Source organism: Leptodactylus fuscus, chromosome 1, assembly GCF_031893055.1.
Source record: "Leptodactylus fuscus isolate aLepFus1 chromosome 1, aLepFus1.hap2, whole genome shotgun sequence".
Taxonomy (NCBI): domain Eukaryota; kingdom Metazoa; phylum Chordata; class Amphibia; order Anura; family Leptodactylidae; genus Leptodactylus; species Leptodactylus fuscus.
In genome coordinates, this window is record NC_134265.1 from 15,737,994 (window position 1) to 15,760,505 (window position 22,512).

Consider the following 22,512-nt stretch of genomic DNA (forward strand, 5'->3'; position numbering starts at 1 on the left):
AAACAAAAACAACTTACAGAAATTCTGTTTATATTGCTTAATTCAGTTCAGAATCTAGTTTTTTTACATTAAGTTTTAAAGATGATATCAGGAAGATGGCGGCCGTCAGCAGCGATACACTCTTGAAGGCGAATTCTGAAGTTTTCAACAGCTCTTCTGCACATTTGGATGGGTATTGCCGTAACTTCCTCCCTGATTCTGTCCTTAAGTTCTTCCAGGGTATGTGGACGATTTTTAAAAACCTTTTCCTTTAGGTACCCCCAAAGGAAAAAGTCACAAATGCTCAAATCTAGTGATCGCGCAGGCCACTCCACGTCACCCCTCACAGAGACGAGGCGCTGGGGGAATATTTGCCTCAATCTCGCCATTGAAATCCTAGCAGTGCGGGATGTGGCCCTGTCCTGTTGGGAGACACTTCAATAGCATTTCTTACCAGGAGGACATTTTGAGGTGTTCTTACTTTTCCGGGTCTTCCAATTGCCAAAGGAGTTGCTGTTGAACCAGTTTTTTCCAATGTCCTAGCCAAACGTCTAATTGCATTACCCCCAGGGACGTTACCCCCAACAGGGATATTGAGGTGTAGTCGGAAAGGCCCTCTGCGTGGTGATAACAGAACGGCCATTTTGAAAAAACGTCCTCACAGCAAACTCACGATGCTCTCCCGTCCAAGGCATGGATGCTACTGACAACTAGACCCTCCCACAACGAAGCCCCGCCCCTCTTCCAACCACCACCACAGGCTGAGCGCTAGCCAGTCAAAACCGGTTCATACCTTTTGCCCCACACTGTACATGAAAAAAGTGGGGATGCCAGTAAAAAAAAGTGCATAGGGATGTGTCTATTGGTCCCCCGAACAAACCTCAACCCTCCGGGCCAAAAGGCACCAAGAAGGCTCGGGCACAACGATTTCCCTTCTGGAACAAGAAGACCGCTAGCTCTGGCCTCCACATGGGCTTTTACCCCAATGTGTAAGACCAAGAGATGACTTGTCCACTTCGGGCCTGCAAAGCCTTGCAGCCCTTTGGCTCTGGACACAACCCCCCTGTATCTCTTTGCTCCCCATCACTGGCGCTCTGTTGCCCCCCTACAATGCGTCACCATCTGAATCAGCGATGACACGTCCAGTGATGTCACCAATCCTATAATCTATAGTCAGTGAGAACCAGCCGGGAGCCCAAACATTGTCATGTCAACCGCACCTCAGGGTGTGCAGTGTCTGAGTGCTGCCCCTGGTTACAGGACATGTGATGATGTCACGTGTAGGGGAGGAGTCACACAGTCACATGATCAGGTCCTTCTGCCGTCAGTTCATACTAGACTAGATCCTAGTGGGTTAAAGGACCTTTGATGATGTCACAGTCATGTGATCATTCACATGTGGGAGGAGTCAGGCTCCAGGCTGTGATGTGGGAGGAGTTTCCAGAAGTTCTGATGTGCAGGTAAGGTTGCGTCTAGAATGGAGTTGCTCCTGGTAGGTCCTCCCTCCAGCAACTCCAATCTAGTCACCTCACTAGTGAACGGGCTAGAATGGAGTTGGTGTAGGTAGGACCTACCAGGAGCAACTCCAATCTAGACAATTCACTACAGAATTGGCTAGAGTGGAGTGTCTATAGGGAGGAGCCATAACTGGCCAAGAGAGACATTGTATATGTATATGGTATCAATAAGAATATAGGAAATACACATTCCTGGACATATATACATATGACACTGAGATATATATATATATTTATTTATTTTATATATATATATATATATATATATATATATATATATATTAAATTACATATATATAGATAGATATACCTATATATATATATTACATATATAGTTTATAAATATATATTTGCCATATGGTCTGAACAGGGCGTTGACGCCGCAGCCTTACGTGTTTTATTATAACTTGCGTCACTTTCTTGTTGTAAGTGATGATGGAAATATATGGCAATTAATAACTGATATAGAGCTAAATTCTGATGTATCGCTGTGCGCCTGATTTATCAGTATATAGTTACTACAGGTAGGTCCATGGTCTGGGTGTATTCTGTAGTTACTATAGGTAGGTACATGGTCCGGGTGTGTTCTGTAGTTACTATAGGTAGGTCCATGGTCCGGGTGTATTCTGTAGTTACTATAGGTAGGTCCATGGTCCGGGTGTATTCTGTAGTTACTATAGGTAGGTCCATGGTCCGGGTGTGTTCTGTAGTTACTATAGGTAGGTCCATGGTCTGGGTGTATTCTGTATTTACTATAGGTAGGTCCATGGTCCGGGTGTGTTCTGTAGTTACTATAGGTAGGTCCATGGTCTGGGTGTATTCTGTATTTACTATAGGTAGGTCCATGATCTGGGTGTATTCTGTAGTTACTATAGGTAGGTCCATGGTCTGGGTATATTCTGTAGTTACTATAGGTAGGTCCATGGTCTGGGTGTATTCTGTATTTACTATAGGTAGGTCCATGATCTGGGTGTATTCTGTATTTACTATAGGTAGGTCCATGGTCCGGGTGTGTTCTGTAGTTACTATAGGTAGGTCCATGGTCTGGGTGTATTCTGTATTTACTATAGGTAGGTCCATGATCTGGGTGTATTCTGTAGTTACTATAGGTAGGTCCATGGTCTGGGTATATTCTGTAGTTACTATAGGTAGGTCCATGGTCTGGGTGTATTCTGTAGTTACTATAGGTAGGTCCATGGTCTGGGTATATTCTGTATTTACTATAGGTAGGTCCATGGTCCGGGTGTGTTCTGTAGTTACTATAGGTAGGTCCATGATCTGGGTGTATTCTGTAGTTACTATAGGTAGGTCCATGGTCCGGGTGTATTCTGTAGTTACTATAGGTAGGTCCATGGTCTGGGTGTGTTCTGTAGTTACTATAGGTAGGTCCATGGTCTGGGTGTGTTCTGTAGTTACTATAGGTAGGTCCATGGTCTGGGTATATTCTGTAGTTACTATAGGTAGGTTCATGGCCTGGGTGTATTCTGTAGTTACTATAGGTAGGTCTATGGTCTGGGTGTATTCTGTAGTTACTATAGGTAGGTTCATGGTCTGGGTGTATTCTGTAGTTACTATAGGTAGGTCCATGGTCTGGGTGTATTCTGTATTTACTATAGGTAGGTCTATGGTCTGGGTGTATTCTGTAGTTACTATAGGTAGGTCCATGGTCTGGGTGTATTCTGTATTTACTATAGGTAGGTCTATGGTCTGGGTATATTCTGTAGTTACTATAGGTAGGTCCATGGTCTGGGTGTATTCTGTATTTACTATAGGTAGGTCTATGGTCTGGGTATATTCTGTAGTTACTATAGGTAGGTCCATGGTCTGGGTATATTCTGTATTTACTATAGGTAGGTCCATGGTCCGGGTGTGTTCTGTAGTTACTATAGGTAGGTCCATGATCTGGGTGTATTCTGTAGTTACTATAGGTAGGTCCATGGTCCGGGTGTATTCTGTAGTTACTATAGGTAGGTCCATGATCTGGGTGTATTCTGTAGTTACTATAGGTAGGTCCATGGTCCGGGTGTATTCTGTAGTTACTATAGGTAGGTCCATGGTCCGGGTGTATTCTGTAGTTACTATAGGTAGGTCCATGGTCTGGGTGTGTTCTGTAGTTACTATAGGTAGGTCCATGGTCTGGGTGTGTTCTGTAGTTACTATAGGTAGGTCCATGGTCTGGGTATATTCTGTAGTTACTATAGGTAGGTTCATGGCCTGGGTGTATTCTGTAGTTACTATAGGTAGGTCTATGGTCTGGGTGTATTCTGTAGTTACTATAGGTAGGTTCATGGTCTGGGTGTATTCTGTAGTTACTATAGGTAGGTCCATGGTCTGGGTGTATTCTGTATTTACTATAGGTAGGTCTATGGTCTGGGTGTATTCTGTAGTTACTATAGGTAGGTCCATGGTCTGGGTGTATTCTGTATTTACTATAGGTAGGTCTATGGTCTGGGTGTATTCTGTAGTTACTATAGGTAGGTCCATGGTCTGGGTGTATTCTGTATTTACTATAGGTAGGTCTATGGTCTGGGTATATTCTGTAGTTACTATAGGTAGGTCCATGGTCTGGGTATATTCTGTATTTACTATAGGTAGGTCCATGGTCCGGGTGTGTTCTGTAGTTACTATAGGTAGGTCCATGATCTGGGTGTATTCTGTAGTTACTATAGGTAGGTCCATGGTCCGGGTGTATTCTGTAGTTACTATAGGTAGGTCCATGGTCTGGGTATATTCTGTAGTTACTATAGGTAGGTTCATGGCCTGGGTGTATTCTGTAGTTACTATAGGTAGGTCTATGGTCTGGGTGTATTCTGTAGTTACTATAGGTAGGTTCATGGTCTGGGTATATTCTCTATAGGTTAGTCAGTATAGAACCTATATCTTATAAGCTCCACCTATAGTAATAATATTACTAAAACAAACACACATTTTAAAAAATATATATTTTATTGAAATAAAACCATCTGCACAATCCTCATCCATTTTAAAAAAACAAAACAATAAACAAACAAAAAACCTCCTCCACTAGTTATCACCATAGTCTATCAACACTCCCCCCCCCCCCCCTACTTACCTGTCCTGGTCTAGTATTGCCTGCTCTCATGGAATAAACCAGCCACTGTCGTCTCATGTGATGGGGTTACTAGAGTACAGACAGGATCACATGTGCGCCAGGCTGTACGTTGTTTAAAGATGACCTTTCACCTCCTGGGGCACATGCGGTGTAATACACCACTAGAAAGCCGACAGTGTGCTGAATTTAGCGCTCTATTGGCTTTCCCGTTCTGTGTCACCGGTGAAGAGCTATCAGTGCCGGTACCGTAGCTCTTCACTGTCAGAAGGGAGTTTATGACAGTCAGGAACGCCCTTCCTCCCATCAGCGCCTATAGCGCTGGACTGCGAAAGCGGGCAGGAACGCCCCCCCCCCCCACTACTAGTCTATGGACGAGTATTATCCCCAGGAACCTTCTCCACCATCACATAGATGACAACCCATCAGGGATCTGACCCCATGCAGACAGGTAGCAGCCTGCCCAGGGACGCCCACAGCCTCCCCTCACATCAGTGCCTATAGTGCTGTACTGTGAGAGCGGGGAGGAACGCCCCCCCAGTACTAGTCTATGGACGAGTACTATTAGGAGAGGGAGGGGGCGTTCCTTCCCGCTCTCACAGTACAGCGCTATAGACGCGCTCTTCCTGACAGAGTATCAGAAACGCCCTTCTGACTATGAAGAGCTCCGGTACCGGCACTGATAGCTCTGCACCGGGGGCACAGAACGGGAAAGCCGATAGAGCGCTGAATTCAGCCCACTGTATAAAACCACATGTGCCCCAAGTGATGAAAGGTCCTCTTTATACACCGTGGAGAGTGAGCAGTGCAGAGTGTTTATGCATACAGCTCACACCCTGGATATAAAGGCTGGGACAGTAGGATGTGGGGGCCATTCTATGTATAATGCAGGAGGAGGGAGAATATATAACACAGGGGGGGCACTACTGTATGTGATAACTTCAGCGTCCCTGCGCTATATAACCAGAGATACGGGATTTACTCTGCTTACACCCAAGCAGCCCCCTTCCCCCAACCACCTACTTCACACAGGGACTCCACACACACTAGAAAAGCGGCACTCCCCAGGAACCCCCTCCACCAACACACAGATGACAACCCACCAGGGACCTGACCCCATGCACACAGGTGGCAGCCTGCCCAGGGACACCCACAGCCTCCCCTCACACAGAGGCAGCACCCCCCACTTACATGAAGATAGCACCCCACACCAGACAGCAACCTCTAAGGGATCCCCCTTCCCAAGACACAGACGGCAGCCCCTAGGGACTGGAACCCGTATCATACAGGCAGCCCCCCAGGGACCAGATCACAACAGCTCACAGACAGCAGTCTCCCAAGTACCGGAGATCCTAGCACACAGATGCAGGCCCCCAGCATACAGGTGGCAGCCCCCCAAGGACCGGACCACCACCCTCCCCCAGCATACAGGTGGCAGCCCCCCAAGGACCGGACCACCACCCTCCCCCAGCATACAGGTGGCAGCCCCCCAAGGACCGGACCACCACCCTCCCCCAGCATACAGGTGGCAGCCCCCCAAGGACCGGACCACCACCCTCCCCTAGCATACAGGCAGCAGCCGCCCATGGACCGGACCACCACCCTCCCCTAGCATACAGGCAGCAGCCGCCCATGGACCGGACCACCACCCTCCCCCAGCATACAGGCAGCAGCCGCCCATGGACCGGGCCCTCCCCCCAACACACAAGTGGTAGCCCCCCAATGCCTGGATCACCCAGCACACAAGCAGCAGCCCCCAGGTCCTGGATCCCCCTAGCATACAGACGGCAGCCCCTGCGCCCATCTCAGGATACAGATGGTAGCCCCCCAGGGACTGAAGCCCCCATCCCCCTCAGCATACAGCAGAAGCACCCTAACACATAGGTGGCAACACCTCAGGTGCCGGACCCCTCCAACACACAGGTAGCATCCCCACACGCACACCGGTGGTAGGATCTCAGAGCCCATCAACAACCCCCGCCCACATACAGGCAGCATTGCAGGAATCCCCCATTTACATGTAGGCAGCAGCCAAATGACCTAAACACTACAAAGCAGTACCCCGGAACCTCCGCCACATGCCCACAGGTGGAAGTACCCAAGGGGCCACCACCAGCACCCCCTCACACACACAGGTAGCATATCAGGGACCTCCAAACAAGGACACAGGTGGCAGCACCCTGGGACCACCTCCAGAACTCCCTCTCACACACAAGCAGTGCCCCAGGAACCCAACCCACAAATTCAATACCCCTGGGATCCTATACAAACGCATGCAGCAGGTCCCCTGCCCACCATTACATGCAAACAGCACCCCAGGGATGATTACTCCCCCTTTAGATGCCAGCAGCACCCTAAAGGCCCTGCCCCTCCTTCAGATGCAAGCCGTACCCCAAAGACCCCCTGCCCCCCTTAGATGCCAGCAGTACCTCAAAGACCCCCTGCCAGGGGCGTAACTATCGTGACCAGCTAGAGATAGCCGGGGTCCAGTACCACTATGACAGCGGTCGAGGAAAGCCTGGTTCCCCGACCACTATATATATTGTAAATGAGAAGGGGCACCGCCATGTTGCCAGGCCCATTTTCTTTTTTTCTATGTAGATTGTGAGCCCCTCCCCCCACATAGAGCGCACAATGTACATTTTTTTGCCTATCAGTATGTCTTTGGAATATGGGATGGAAATCCATGCACACACGGGGAGAACATACAAACTCCTTGCAGATGTTTTTTTTGCCCTTGGCAGGATTTGAACACCAGGACTCCAGCGCTGCAAGGCTGCAGTGCTAACCACTGAGCCACCGTGTGCAGGGGAGGTGACTTAAAATAATAAATAGATATACTCACCTCTCATGGGCTCTGCGTCCTCTCCGGCGTCTTCCATCATATGCATGAGAATAGGCCCCAGCAGTCAGATGGAGCGCAGCGGTGTAATGACGTCAGTGTACCCTCACATGACTGCTGAGGACCAATCACAGGCCTCAACAGAGACGTCGGGAAGATGCTGAAGGCAGCCAGAGACAGGATGCTCAGGAAAGGCGAGGATTAGTGATTGTTATTTTTATTCACCTTCCCTGGGCCTCCGATTATTATACTCCGGGGTGTGAGGAGATCACAGTGTAGAATAATATCACCGGAGCGGAGGGGGGCTGTTGGGAGCAAATAATACTGGGGGGGAGAGGCACTGCTGGAGATATAATACGGTGGGTGGTGGGAACTTCTGGGCATATAATACTGTGGGGTGGGGGGACACTGCTGGGCATGTAATACTGTTTGGGGGTGGGGGACACTGCTGGACAGTGGCGTAACTAGGAATGGCGGGGCCCCATGGCGAACTTTTGACATGCCCCCCCCCCCTTTCCTGACCGACATCGAAGACCTCGACCGACGACCCCCCGCCGCATTCCTGCACGCGCTATTATGCCCCATAGTGGCCCCTGCACACAGTATTATGTCCCATAGTGGCCCCTGCACACAGTATTATGCCCCATAGTGGCCCCTGCGCACAGTATTATGCCCCATAGTGGCCCCTGCGCACAGTATTATCCCCCATAGTGGCCCCTGCACACAGTATTATCCCCCATAGTGGCCCCTGCACACAGTATTATACCCCATAGTGGCCCCTGCACACAGTATTATCCCCCATAGTGGCCCCTGCGCACAGTATTATCCCCCATAGTGGCCCCTGCGCACAGTATTATACCCCATAGTGGCCCCTGCGCACAGTATTATGCCCCATAGTGGCCCCTGCGCACAGTATTATGCCCCATAGTGGCCCCTGCGCACAGTATTATGCCCCATAGTGGCCCCTGCGCACAGTATTATGCCCCATAGTGGCCCCTGCGCACAGTATTATGTCCCATAGTGGCCCCTGCACACAGTATTATGTCCCATAGTGGCCCCTGCACACAGTATTATATCCCATAGTGGCCCCTGCACACAGTATTATCCCCCATAGTGACCCCTGCACAAAGTATTATGTCCCATAGTGGCCCCTGCACACAGTAGTATGTCCCATAGTGGCCCCTGCACACAGTATTATATCCCTTAGTGTCCCCTGCACACAGTATTATACCCCATAGTGGCCCCTGCACACAGTATTATGTCCCATAGTGACCCCTGCACACAGTATTATGTCCCATAGTGGCTCCTGCACACAGTATTATGCCCCATAGTGGCCCCTGCACACAGTATTATGCCCCATAGTGGCCCCTGCACACAGTATTATGTCCCATAGTGGCCCCTGCACACAGTATTATGTCCCATAGTGGCCCCTGCACACAGTAGTATGTCCCTTAGTGGCCCCTGCACACAGTATTATACCCCATAGTGGCCCCTGCACACAGTATTATACCCCATAGTGGCCCCTGCACACAGTATTATGTCCCATAGTGGCCCCTGCACACAGTATTATGCCCCATAGTGGCCCCTGCACACAGTATTATGCCCCATAGTGGCCCCTGCACACAGTATTATGCCCCATAGTGGCCCCTGCACACAGTATTATGTCCCATAGTGGCCCCTGCACACAGTATTATGTCCCATAGTGGCCCCTGCACACAGTATTATGCCCCATAGTGGTCCCTGCACACAGTATTATGCCCCATAGTGGCCCCTGCACACAGTATTATGCCCCATAGTGGCCCCTGCACACAGTATTATGCCCCATAGTGGCCCCTGCACACAGTATTATGCCCCATAGTGGCCCCTGCACACAGTATTATGTCCCATAGTGGCATCTGTACACAGTATTATGCCCCATAGTGACCCTACACACAGTATTATGCCCCATAGTGGCCCCTGCACACAGTATTATGCCCCATAGTGGTCCCTGCACACAGTATTATGCCCCATAGTGACCCTACACACAGTATTATGCCCCATAGCGGCCCCTGCACACAGTATTATGCCCCATAATGACCACCCATGAACAATTATTATACTCTGGTGTCTTTTCAGACCCCAGAGTATAATAAACAGAGACCAAGGGTGATACAAACATAAAAAAACACTGTAACTTGCTGCAGTCTTCGGTGGCGTCGGCCACCTTTAATGACGTACGGACGTCACATGACCCGGGCCTAGTTGTGTGATGTTTATTATGTTCTCTTACCTTTCCGGGGCCTCCGATCATTATACTTGGAGTTCTGAAAATAGTATAATAATAGTGCTTGGGGGCCCCGTGGTGTCACTTACCGATCCCGGCCCCTGCCGGTAACAGCCTATTAAAAAAAGAAAAAAAAGGCAGGGGTAGCGGCTGTCGCCAGGCCCCTAATGTCCCAGGCCCTGTGGCAGCCGCTACCCCGGTAGTGACGCCACTGCTGATGGGCATATAATCCTGTTTGGGGGGGAGGACACTGCTGGGCATGTAATACTATAATACTGTGGCGGGGGGCACTGCTGAGCATAGATGCCAGCAGTACCCCCAAAGATCTTCTGCGCCCCCTTAAATGCCAGGAACACCCAAAGGACCCTCCATGCCAACAGAATCCTATACCACCCTAAACATCAATCCAATCCCCCAGACCCTCCAGGATACAGTCCCATGTAACTACATCACTCTCTCCCCTCAGCCTCATCCAACATACAGTCCCATGTAACTACATCACTCCCTCCCCCTCCTCACATACAGTCCCATGTAACTACATCACTCCCTCCCCCCTCCTCACATACAGTCCCATGTAACTACATCACTCCCTCCCCCGTCCTCACATACAGTCCCATGTAACTACATCCCTCCCTCCCCCGTCCTCACATACAGTCCCATGTAACTACATCCCTCCCCCTCCTCACATACAGTCCCATGTAACTACATCACTCCCTCCCCCCTCCTCACATACAGTCCCATGTAACTACATCACTCCCTCCCCCTCCTCACATACAGTCCCATGTAACTACATCCCTCCCTCCCCCCTCCTCACATACAGTCCCATGTAACTACATCCCTCCCTCCCCCTCCTCACACACAGTCCCATGTAACTACATCACTCCCCCCCTCACATACAGTCCCATGTAAATGCATCACTCCCCCTCCTCACATACAGTCCCATGTAACTACATCACTCCCTCCCCCCTCCTCACATACAGTCCCATGTAACTACATCACTCCCTCCCCCTCCTCACATACAGTCCCATGTAACTACATCACTCCCTCCCCCGTCCTCACATACAGTCCCATGTAACTACATCACTCCCTCCCCCCTCCTCACATACAGTCCCATGTAACTACATCACTCCCTCCCCCCTCCTCACATACAGTCCCATGTAACTACATCACTCCCTCCCCCTCCTCACATACAGTCCCATGTAAATACATCACTCCCTCCCCCTCCTCACATACAGTCCCATGTAACTACATCACTCCCTCCCCCTCCTCACATACAGTCCCATGTAACTACATCACTCCCTCCTCACATACAGTCCCATGTAACTACATCACTCCCTCCCCCTCCTCACATACAGTCCCATGTAACTACATCACTCCCTCCCCCTCCTCACATACAGTCCCATGTAACTACATCACTCCCTCCCCCTCCTCACATACAGTCCCATGTAACTACATCACTCCCCCCTCCTCACATACAGTCCCATGTAACTACATCACTCCCTCCCCCTCCTCACATACAGTCCCATGTAACTACATCACTCCCCCCCTCCTCACATACAGTCCCATGTAACTACATCCCTCCTCCTCCTCACATACAGTCCCATGTAACTACATCACTCCCTCCCCCCTCCTCACATACAGTCCCATGTAACTACATCACTCCCTCCCCCCTCCTCACATACAGTCCCATGTAACTACATCACTCCCTCCCCCCTCCTCACATACAGTCCCATGTAACTACATCACTCCCTCCCCCTCCTCACATACAGTCCCATGTAACTACATCACTCCCTCCCCCTCCTCACATACAGTCCCATGTAACTACATCACTCCCCCCCTCCTCACATACAGTCCCATGTAACTACATCCCTCCTCCTCCTCACATACAGTCCCATGTAACTACATCACTCCCTCCCCCCTCCTCACATACAGTCCCATGTAACTACATCACTCCCTCCCCCCTCCTCACATACAGTCCCATGTAACTACATCACTCCCTCCCCCCTCCTCACATACAGTCCCATGTAACTACATCACTCCCTCCCCCTCCTCACATACAGTCCCATGTAACTACATCACTCCCTCCTCACATACAGTCCCATGTAACTACATCACTCCCTCCTCACATACAGTCCCATGTAACTACATCACTCCCTCCCCCTCCTCACATACAGTCCCATGTAACTACATCACTCCCCCCCTCCTCACATACAGTCCCATGTAACTACATCACTCCCCCCCTCCTCACATACAGTCCCATGTAACTACATCACTCCCTCCCCCCTCCTCACATACAGTCCCATGTAACTACATCACTCCCTCCCCTCCTCACATACAGTCCCATGTAACTACATCACTCCCTCCCCTCCTCACATACAGTCCCATGTAACTACATCACTCCCTCCCCTCCTCACATACAGTCCCATGTAACTACATCACTCCCTCCCCCTCCTCACATACAGTCCCATGTAACTACATCACTCCCTCCCCTCCTCACATACAGTCCCATGTAACTACATCACTCCCTCCCCCCTCCTCACATACAGTCCCATGTAACTACATCACTCCCCCCCTCCTCACATACAGTCCCATGTAACTACATCACTCCCTCCCCCTCCTCACATACAGTCCCATGTAACTACATCACTCCCTCCCCCTCCTCACATACAGTCCCATGTAACTACATCACTCTCTCCCCTCATCCAACATGCCGTCTCATGTAGAACAAACCTCTCTCTCCTCTTCCATCCTCCATTACCACGCTACAATCCCCTCTGCTTTCTCTTCTCCATCTCCATGTGCTCGGCTCCGGCTTCCTCTATACAGCACAGAGCAGTGAGGACCGAAACTCCGCCCTCATTTGAGAGGCCACGCCCCTTCCTGTGACATCATACCTACCAGGAGCAACTCCATTCTAGTCACGACCGTGCAGGTAAGGCGTCATTCACTTTCTTGCCAGTGTTCGGGCGGTGGAGGAGGAGGACGGTCACCTCAGGGTTAACAAGGCAGACCCCATTACAGTCCTATGTGCTTGAGGCGACTGTACTGTGTGTGTACTGTATATATATGTGCTGTACTGTATACCGTATATATATGTACTGTATACCGTATATATATGTACTGCGCTGTACTGTATACTGTATATATATGTACTGCGCTGTACTGTATATATATATGTACTGCGCTGTACTGTATATATATGTACTGTATACCGTATATATATGTACTGCGCTGTACTGTATACTGTATATATATATGTACTGCGCTGTACTGTATATATATATGTACTGTATACCGTATATATATGTACTGCGTTGTACTGTATACTGTATATATATATGTACTGCGCTGTACTGTATATATATGTACTGTATACCGTATATATATGTACTGCGCTGTACTGTATACTGTATATATATATATGAGTCCCCCTGCGAACTTCCGGTTGGCACATGCGCAATGGAAGGGCGGCAAGAAGACTTCCTGTTCCTTAGTGAATTAACCAGGGCTGGGTATGTACTTCAGGGTATGGTCCTCGGGTTACGACGAGCCTGCTGCAGAACCTCATTTTCTGAATGCTATACAGTGTATAGCATTCGGCAAATGAAGGCTGATTGTGTAGCAGGCTCGTCCTTGCTACAAGCAGGTAAGTATGCTGTTACCAGTTGACTTTTTCTCATTGAAATGAATAGACCAGCGTTGATTGGCCAGTGGCCAGTGATTTGGCCAATCAACGCTGGTTCTGCCAGAGGCTCGTCTGAGGAGGCGGAGTCTAACATCGGACTATTCATTCCAATGAGAAAAACTCTTGCCTACCCGTAGCAAGGACGTGCCTGCTGCAGAATCAGTGTTCATTTGCCGAATGCTATACATATATATAGCATTCGGCAAATGAATATATATACTGTATAGCATTCAGCAAATGAGGTTCTGCAGCAGGCTCGTCGTAACCACGAAACAGTATGCCTATACCACTGCTAGACATGGCAAACTCTCAAAACCGGAAAGAGATCTTCGACCGGAAATAGGAAGGGCGGGACATAATCCTTTGTTATTGTTGTCAAAGGGGGACTCATGTATATGTACTGCGCTGTACTGTATACTGTATATATATATGTACTGCGCTGTACTGTATACTGTATATATATATGTACTGCGCTGTACTGTATACTCTCTTTCTATAGATATATAGAGGGAGCACTGTACAGTATACTCTATATACACAGCACTATACTGCATACTATATATATATATATATATATATATATATATATATATATATACACACACACACATCTCTATACTGTCTGCTTACACAGCTACACTGCTTTGGTTCAGAGGTGTTTTTGTGCTTTGGATTTACAGATAATACTTTCCTGTGATCCAGACTTTAGGGTCATCTGAATTAGCACTTTAGTTCTATACACACTGCATTATGCAAATATGTCAACAAAAAAGGAATAAAATGTGATGTGTTAATAAACCATTATGTATGAGGTATATCCAGAAGTCCCGGCAGTCATATACACATATACACATACACTGAGCCTCAGTATGTCACCCCCCTGTAGTATTCAGAGCCTCTCCTGTCTTTCTATGGCCGCCTGCAGGGCTGGATCCTCCAGTTCATCCAACACAGAACGCTCCTTCTCCTCAACAACCCACCAAGGATGGACAAGGACGGGAATGAGATCAGCAGAAGATTATTAGACTTCACCTTGGAGATCATCTACCTGCTGACCGGAGAGGTGACCTTATTAGATTTCTATGGGATTTATCAAACTTATAATAGGAAGTGATAGGAAGGATCTCGAATCCTGTATAATCATATGTGGTCTTTCTGGATGATTGGGTCTCGTTTTACTGAATTAAAAATACTGTGTCAAAGTGTCCTCTGCATACACAGGATTGTACAGTAGTGAAGAAGACATCGGGGAACTGTGTCATATCCAGCATCCATATCCATGACTCAGGAGGATGGAGTCAGAGCCCCATCACAGAGCCTTCCACTTACCCTCTGATACAGGAGGAGATCAATGGACAGAAGATCCTAGAAGTCACCAACAAGATGCTGGAGCTGCTGACTGGAGAGGTGACACTACTGGGAATGCTGGGACATTATACAGTAACTGGAGGGGTCGGGGTGATGACTGTATCATTGTGTTGTCAGGTTCCTATAAGGTGTCAGGATGTCGCTGTCTATTTCTCCATGGAGGAGTGGGAGTATTTAGAAGGACACAAGGATCTGTACAAGGAGGTGATGATGGAGGACCACCAGCCCCTCACATCAGCAGGTAATAGACATGACTATATACACATGGACTTCCATTATTTGTATGTACAGAATGAATTCAGTCCCTGTCTGTGTTTCCTACAGGTAGATCCAGTAAGAGGACAACACCGGAGAGATGTCCCAGTCCTCTTCTTCCACAGGATGATCAGGTAGATGGAGATATTCCCTATGATGTGTAGACGGGCTGTGAAGTCCTTGTGGTCAGTCTTGGGTTCTCCAGCAGTATTAGATGTTACTTACAATATTTCTTTCACAGCTTCTGACTCCGGATAAAGTTGTGAAGAATATTAATACTACAGAGGCCTATGTGAGTGGTGATGAGGAGTGTGAGGAGGACATTCCTACCGGGGACCGCCCAGGTGAGGAGTCACCACTGAATGTACCATAGAAGAGTCACAGATTTGTCTCCTCAATTGTGTGAAATTTGTGTAGATTTTTTGCAGTTCTTTGTTCTCTTAGATTTTTCAGATATATATTACCCCACTCAGTTACATGCATATTATCTCCTTCTCGACATCCATCGTAGTATTTTGGATCTTTACATGTGGTGGGTGCTCAGGAGCCAAGGCCGAGGCATCTTTTTATTGCTAGGGCATAGGCACTGTCCCACGAAATAAGATCTGGGGTCGGTGATCTATTATCTATTGAAGGCTCCCAGGCTTGTCCTCTGTGCAGGTCTATTACAGGTTGCCATAAGCAGCCTTTGATACATGTCTATGGATTTAACAATACACTGCGATGCAATAGCATTACTATGTATTGTATTAGCGATTAGACCGCCTGGGGTTCGAGACCTATTGAATCCTCTTATGAACTCTCTTCTGAGCACTTCCTAAGATAAAAGTGGTGACTGAGATACTGTAACATGGACCGATATAGATATCCAGTAGCCTAAACTGATGATCTGCTAGTTCAAGCTCTGAGGCCTACTGCTATATTGTGATCTGTTTTGCAAGCACTTTCTTAAGACCTATTACACGGCCCAATTTTAGGGGCTATAGAAATACATAAAATCTAATAGAAGCAGTCATATCTGATTACTGGCCCCTGTAATTGTGCTCTTGATACTGTATTAGATGTATTGGCATCAGACTATTGCAGCACTTCACCCCCCCCCCATTTAGTTTTCACCTAATGTACTAGACATATGCAAACTACCACCAATTGACGTTTTTATTGTTGATCGTTGCTTGTCGTACCTGAATTCTGGGCCGTCTAATTGGACTCTTAGATGGTTTTGCTATGTCTTGCTGTTTGTATAAAAACTTATATAGAAATGTTAGAAAATATCAATATATTTTTTAAGGTTATAGTATTTAAACATGTTACAAAATCTCATTTTTAAAGCTATATTATTGAAAAATACTAATTTGTTTTTTTCTCGTCAGATGACTGTTCCAGGAGCTCAGAGAGACATCTGATATCTACAGATTATAAAGCAGAGGATCCTGGTATCACACAAGATCCATATGAAGAACATGTCATTATCCCAGATATACCCTCAGCCCTTCACAGCAAAGATCTATCATTTGATCTTATTATACACGAACAATCTTCTGATGTATCTAAAAATCGCCAAAGAGGTCACATGAGAGAGGAACCAATTTCATGTCCAGAATGTGGGAAATGTTTTGATAAGAAACCGTATCTTATTCGACATCTGAGAATTCACAAAGGAGAGAAGCCATTCTCATGTTCAGAATGTGGGAAATGTTTTTCTTTGAAATCAACTCTTGTTAAACATCAAAAAATTCACACAGGAGAGAAGCCATATTCATGTTTGGAATGTGGGAAATGTTATATTCAGAAATCACACCTTATTGAACATCAGAAGCATCACACAGGAGAGAAGCCATATTCATGTTCAGAATGTGGGAAATGTTTTGGATATAAATCTGTTCTTGTAAGACATCAGATAATTCACACAGGGGAGAAGCCATATTCATGTTCAGAATGTGAGAAATGTTTTGCAAGTAAATCGGCTCTTGTAAGACATCAGAAAATTCACACAGGAGAGAAGAGATATCCATGTTCAGAATGTGAGAAATGTTTTCCGGAGAAAGCAAAACTTGTTAGACATCAGAGAATCCACACAGAATAGAAGACAGAGATAAATCAAAGATCAAAAACCATCAAAAACTTTGACTCGTCCTACAAAATAATGTTGAAAAGAGACTCTCCTTTTTTTGTGTGTGTTTCTAGATGATATTTTATTTCTTTTGAGCAGTGGTTCTCAAAGCGTGGTAGACATACCCTGGAGGTATGTCCCACAATGAGAGTTCCCCTAATGGTAGTTCATGAGTTTTGCCACCTACAGACTGCTATTATACTCTGGGCTCTCTTCAGTGTTACTCACCTTCACTGGGCTCTGGCGCTGCTCTTTTGCCCTCAGAGTTGACATTAGGGACCACTGAGGCCTTTGTTTGGGTCTCAATGGTCACATGGTGCAAAAGGATCTTTGGCAGGAATGGAGGGGTGGGGAGACCGTGCTTTTTAAAGCTGGAAGCCAATGGTACACTTAGTCCACCCTGGTGGCTTACCACTCACCCCTTAAACATCAAGGTTAAGGGCACTGTGGGGGGGGGGGGGTGTCATTATTTCAAAAGTGGAAGCCATTATGCTGAGTATGAGGGCATTGATGTGGACCTTCTACTGAGTGTGGGAGCATTGAGGGGTCATTACGTAACTACTGCTGGGGGCTCCAAACAAAGCCTTATTTTATTAACACTACTTTGGCTGTCCTCAATTGGCACCTTTTGTCACTAGGGGCTACTTCGCTTGAAACGGTTGAGAACCACTGATGTGGAGAGTGGTATAAATATATATATGTGTATTTACGGCCATGACGATCAATCTGGAAGTGGTTCCCATGTTACCTCGCAATGCTTCTTTGTTGGACCATGTATTCTTATTGAATGATACTGTTATTTATCTTAGAAAATAGAAAAACTCAATAAAAATCATTTTAAAAAAATTTCACCAAGGTGTTATGTTCCTAATGAGTTAAATGCTTTATTAAGCAATCCAAACGTTAGACCTCAAAGAACTCACACAGGAGAGAAGCTAGTTTCCTGTTCAGAATGTGGAAATTTTTGAAGTAAAAAAAAAATCAAATCTTCTTAAGCATCAAAGAATTCACACAGGGCGACGGCAATTACATTTTTTTCAGTTTGTAATATTAAAGAGATCACTCAAGCACAATTTTTTCTAGGTACCACGTCAGAATAGCCTTAAGAAAGGCTATTCGTCTCCTACCTTTCGTCGTCTTCTCCGCACCACCGTTCGCCTACAATCCTGTTTTTTTTCGGTATGCAAATTAGCTCTCTTGCAGCACTGGGGGCGTACCCAATGCTGCCAGAGAATTCTCCAGCGCTGCCTCCATCTTCTTCAGGAACGTCATCTTCAGCCTCTTCTTCCGGCGGTGGCTTGTAACTTCTAGGCCTCGGGCAGAGCAGACTGCGCATGCCCACAGGCCACGAGAAAATAGCCGCTTGCACAGTATTGTAAGTGGACATTTTCTCATGGCCTGTGGGCATGCGCATTCTGCTCTGCCCAAGGCCCGAGACCTAGAAGTTACAAGCCACCGCCGGAAGAAGAGGCTGAAGAGGTTGCTGCTGACGAAGATGGAGGCGGCGCTGGAGAGAGTTCTCTCGCAGCATTGGGGACGCCCCCAGTGCTGCGAGAGAACTCATTTACATACTGACAAGAACCGGGATTCCTATGGAACGGCGGCGCAGAGAAGACAATGAAAGGTAGGAGACGAATAGCCTTTCTTAAGGCTATTCCGACGTGTTACTCATAAAAAAAAAAGGGTCTCCATGATAGGATCCCTTTAAAGCCAAAAATCATAATTTTAACTCCAAAAATGGTCCGGACAAAATTACTGACACTCTCAACTTATTTTTTCCAAACGCTGTGTGACCAAATATTAAATGAAATCAATGGCTTCCTATAACCACCCACAAGCTTCTTCTACATCTCAACTGAAATTTTGGACTGATCTACTTTTGAAAACTGCTCCAGGTCTCTCCTATTTGGGGGCGCCTTCTCTTCTCTCAACAGCAGTTTCACTATCTTTCCACAGGTGTTTCATGGGATTTAGATTCAGACTCATTACTGCCACTTCAAAACTGTCCAACACATTGTTTCCATCCATTTCTGGGGGCTAGGACCTGGACCTAGGATGCAAACCGAACTTTCTGACACTGGGCCCTACATTGAGACCTAAAATCCTTTGGTAATCTTCAGATTTCATGATCAAGGCACCCAGTGCCAGCAAAACAATCCCAAAACATCTTTGAACCTCCCGCATATGTGACTGTCAGTCCCGTGTTCTTTTCTTTGTAGGCCTCATTCCGTTTTCGGTAAACAGCAGAATGATGGGCTTTACCAAAATGCTCTATTTTGATCACGTGTGCAAAAGAAATTTTCCCAGAAGGATTTTGGCTTACTCACATACAGTTCGACAAACTGCAGTCTAACTTTTTTATGTCTCTGTGTTGATCATGTTGTGCACCGTGGACAAAGGAACATCAAGATCTCTGGAGATGGACTTGCAACCTTAAGATTGTTGATATTTTTCCACAGTTTTGGTTCTCAAGTCCTCAGACAGTTCTCTTCTCTTTCTGTTCTCCACACACAGTGCAAAGATTGAGTCAACTTCTTTCCTTTTTATCTGGTTTTATGTGTGATTTTTATATTGCCCACACCTGTTACTTGCCGCAATGCTTGAAACAAAGTTAATTTTGAAAAGGTGCCAACAATTTTTTCTGGCCCATTTTTAGAGTTTTGTGTGAAATTGTGAATTTGCCTTTTTTTCTCTGTTTTTTTTTTTAGTGTTGTTCCAATACACACAAAGGAAATAAACGTGTGTATAACAAAATGTGTGTAATTGCAATAAGTACTTCATTTTCAGTGGTGCCAACAGTTACAGTCATGACTGTACACATAATAGAGTAGATTTATCAAGGGATGAAACTGTGGTGCACATTTGTTGCAAGGCCCTTTCCTGTGTGAAACTTGTGGCACAACATTCATTCCACATTGTGCTCACCACATAGTGTGAATTTGGGCAGAGCAGGGCAGGCTCCTAAGGCGACAGTTTCATGATAACTTACGCAGAAAACAGGTGTGAGTTATAATGTAAATCATTGCCAATTCCTCACTTGCTTACACTGGGTTCACACCAGCGTTCGGTCTCTGTACTCAGATTTCCGTCTTCTGCCGGCAGAAGAACCTGTCAGAACGGGTCCGGCCGTGAGCGCCGGTGAGCGTTTTATGCTCTCTGCGGCGAAACCAGTTTTTTAAAACCGGACACAGAGTACTGTATGTCCAACTTTGTGTCGGATTTAAAAAAAACGTTTTCACCGCGGAGAGCATAAAACGCTCACCAGCGCTCATGGCCGGACACTTTTCAAACCCATTCATTTGAAACCCGGGCCTAAACTAATAGATAAAATTTTATCTATTAGTTTAGGCCCGGGGGAGGTGAAAAAAAAGAAAAGAAAAACATACTCCTCTGTCCCTGGTGCCTCACCACGTGGTTTGTTCCCTCCTGGTGGAAGTACCTGCTGCATGTGACTGCTGAGGACAATTAGCGGCCTCAAGAAGGGAACCACAGACGTCACTACCTGTGACATCCCTGGTTCTTTTCCAAAGGCAACTGTTTGGCCTCAGCAGTCATGTGAACGCTCAGGCCAATTAGGAAGGGAACCAGGACGTCACCTATTAAGAACATTCGGAGCCAGTGGTGAACCTAGCCTCTCTGCTGCCTGAAGCTGACGATCAAGAGGCGCCCCCTCTCTCCCCCCCTCCCCCTGTATTGAGTCCGTATTGGGGGGGGGGGGATGTTGTTCATCTTTTCGCCTCAGACAGTGCGCGGGGGGGGGTGAACTGGGGGTACAAAGGAAGCGGGGGTGGCAATGAGCAGGTCCGGAGGGTTGGTACACAGGCCACTACCTGCTGGAGATACTCCAGACGGTGTGTGCGTGTCACTGCAGCCGCAGCATCAGGGGTGACATCCGGCCTCTCCGTGTCCTCCTGGCAGTGGGACGTGCAGCCCGGCCACTGACAAGCTTGTGCTCGCCAACAATCACCGCAATCCCCAAGTCAACCCACACCCCGACCTCGTCACCATCCCCTCCGCACCGCGAGTGAGGGCAGGGTCTGGGCGCCCCTCTCTGGTGAGCCGCTGCTCATTTACACAGCTCCAGTGCCAGCCAGCTTCGGGCCAGCAGTCAGCAGTTCAGCATGTTCCGATGCTGATGCTGAACTGCGATGCTGACCCGATAACAAAAAAGTACCAAAAACAGTAAAAAAAAAAAAAATCACCCGTGCTGCTGCCCCCCTCCGATCCACCGCCTGAGGCGGGCGCCTCACCTCATTAGAGGTGCGGCGCTGTTTGGAGTACACTCAAGCAAAAGATCTATGAGGGTGGGGGTAGGTCACATCAGAACAACAGCTCTGGGAGGCGATTGTGACATCTGGCAAAGAAATATAAGCAGAAAGTATCCAAAAACTCACAAGTTCAATGGATGCAAGAATTATTAAGGTGATATCAGAGAAGGGTCCTATGTTATCATGTAACTTGGCATCTTAAGATGTTTTTGATTGAAGTAGCTAAATTGACCTCAATGCTACAAATTTAACAAATGTCCAATTTCTCAATTTTTTTTACAGCCTATAAAATGTTCAGAAACTCTGATGTGCAGAATAATTGGGAACAGTGGATTTAGATTTGTTTATTTAGAGAAAAAACTGTTATCATTGAGATACAATGATGTACAATAAAATGTGATTTACACACCAGGGCCCCGGCTCCACCTGCTTGCTTACAGCAGCCCAGTTCCTCTTGCACTCAACTGCCATCTGGTTACTGCCAGGGTCTGGGGTTGTCAGGTGGGGCGGCAGAGACACACAAGTCCAGATTCTTTAGTCCAAAAACAAAGGTAGAGTTTATTTTCACTCAAAAAGTTAGTGCAGCAACAAAGTAAACAATGCAAAAATAACTCCCTGCCCGGCTAGGCGCTAACTAACCATAGAATAGGTTACCTCACCTAGAATAACAGAAATCCAAAACCAGGAGAATCATTCAGGACACAGCTCCAAAAATATGGCCTCTCTGTCAGCTCTCCAGCCAAACTCTGCCAAAGTGTTGCTGCTGGAGCTTCTTAAGCTTCCTTGATGAGGAGACTCAAAACAGCTGAGTCACTGCCTGAACATCCCCAAAGTGTGGACTGGAGGGGGGTGGAATGACAGGTCCCACTACCAACCTACCTGCCGTTCCTAAAAATCCAGCCCAATACTGAGCATTTACCAAAATGTTCAGCAGACGAAAGTTACCTACTGAGAACAAACATTCCTGGAGTTTTCTCATCTCACCCACCTGGGTAGTCTGTGTTAGATGTACACCCCCTCCATTATCTGACCAGCCATCGACTTACATTACAATCTGATCTTCACAGAGTCCTACGTGTAGCGAAATTAGGAAGATAAAAGCAGACAAGGCCGGAGGACCCAATTCACTTCAATGTGTAGCGCCGGCACCCA

General features: G+C 47.2%; 2 protein-coding genes across 2 annotated transcripts in view; one reads left to right on the plus strand and one right to left on the minus strand.

Annotated features, from left to right (window-relative positions):
* The window catches only part of LOC142189546 (uncharacterized), a 158,006-nt gene that overhangs the window by 94,456 nt on the left and 41,038 nt on the right, over positions 1-22,512 (minus strand). The gene's annotated exons all lie outside the window — the stretch shown is intronic.
* LOC142189549 (uncharacterized) overlaps positions 1-22,512 on the plus strand; it is a 39,033-nt gene that overhangs the window by 7,631 nt on the left and 8,890 nt on the right. Inside the window, exons 7-13 of the mRNA XM_075262161.1 lie at positions 12,573-12,603; positions 14,282-14,419; positions 14,578-14,763; positions 14,842-14,965; positions 15,049-15,113; positions 15,221-15,323; positions 16,353-17,049. Of these exons, the coding sequence (XP_075118262.1) occupies positions 12,573-12,603; positions 14,282-14,419; positions 14,578-14,763; positions 14,842-14,965; positions 15,049-15,113; positions 15,221-15,323; positions 16,353-17,049 (1,344 nt within the window). The remainder of the gene's footprint in view (positions 1-12,572; positions 12,604-14,281; positions 14,420-14,577; positions 14,764-14,841; positions 14,966-15,048; positions 15,114-15,220; positions 15,324-16,352; positions 17,050-22,512) is intronic.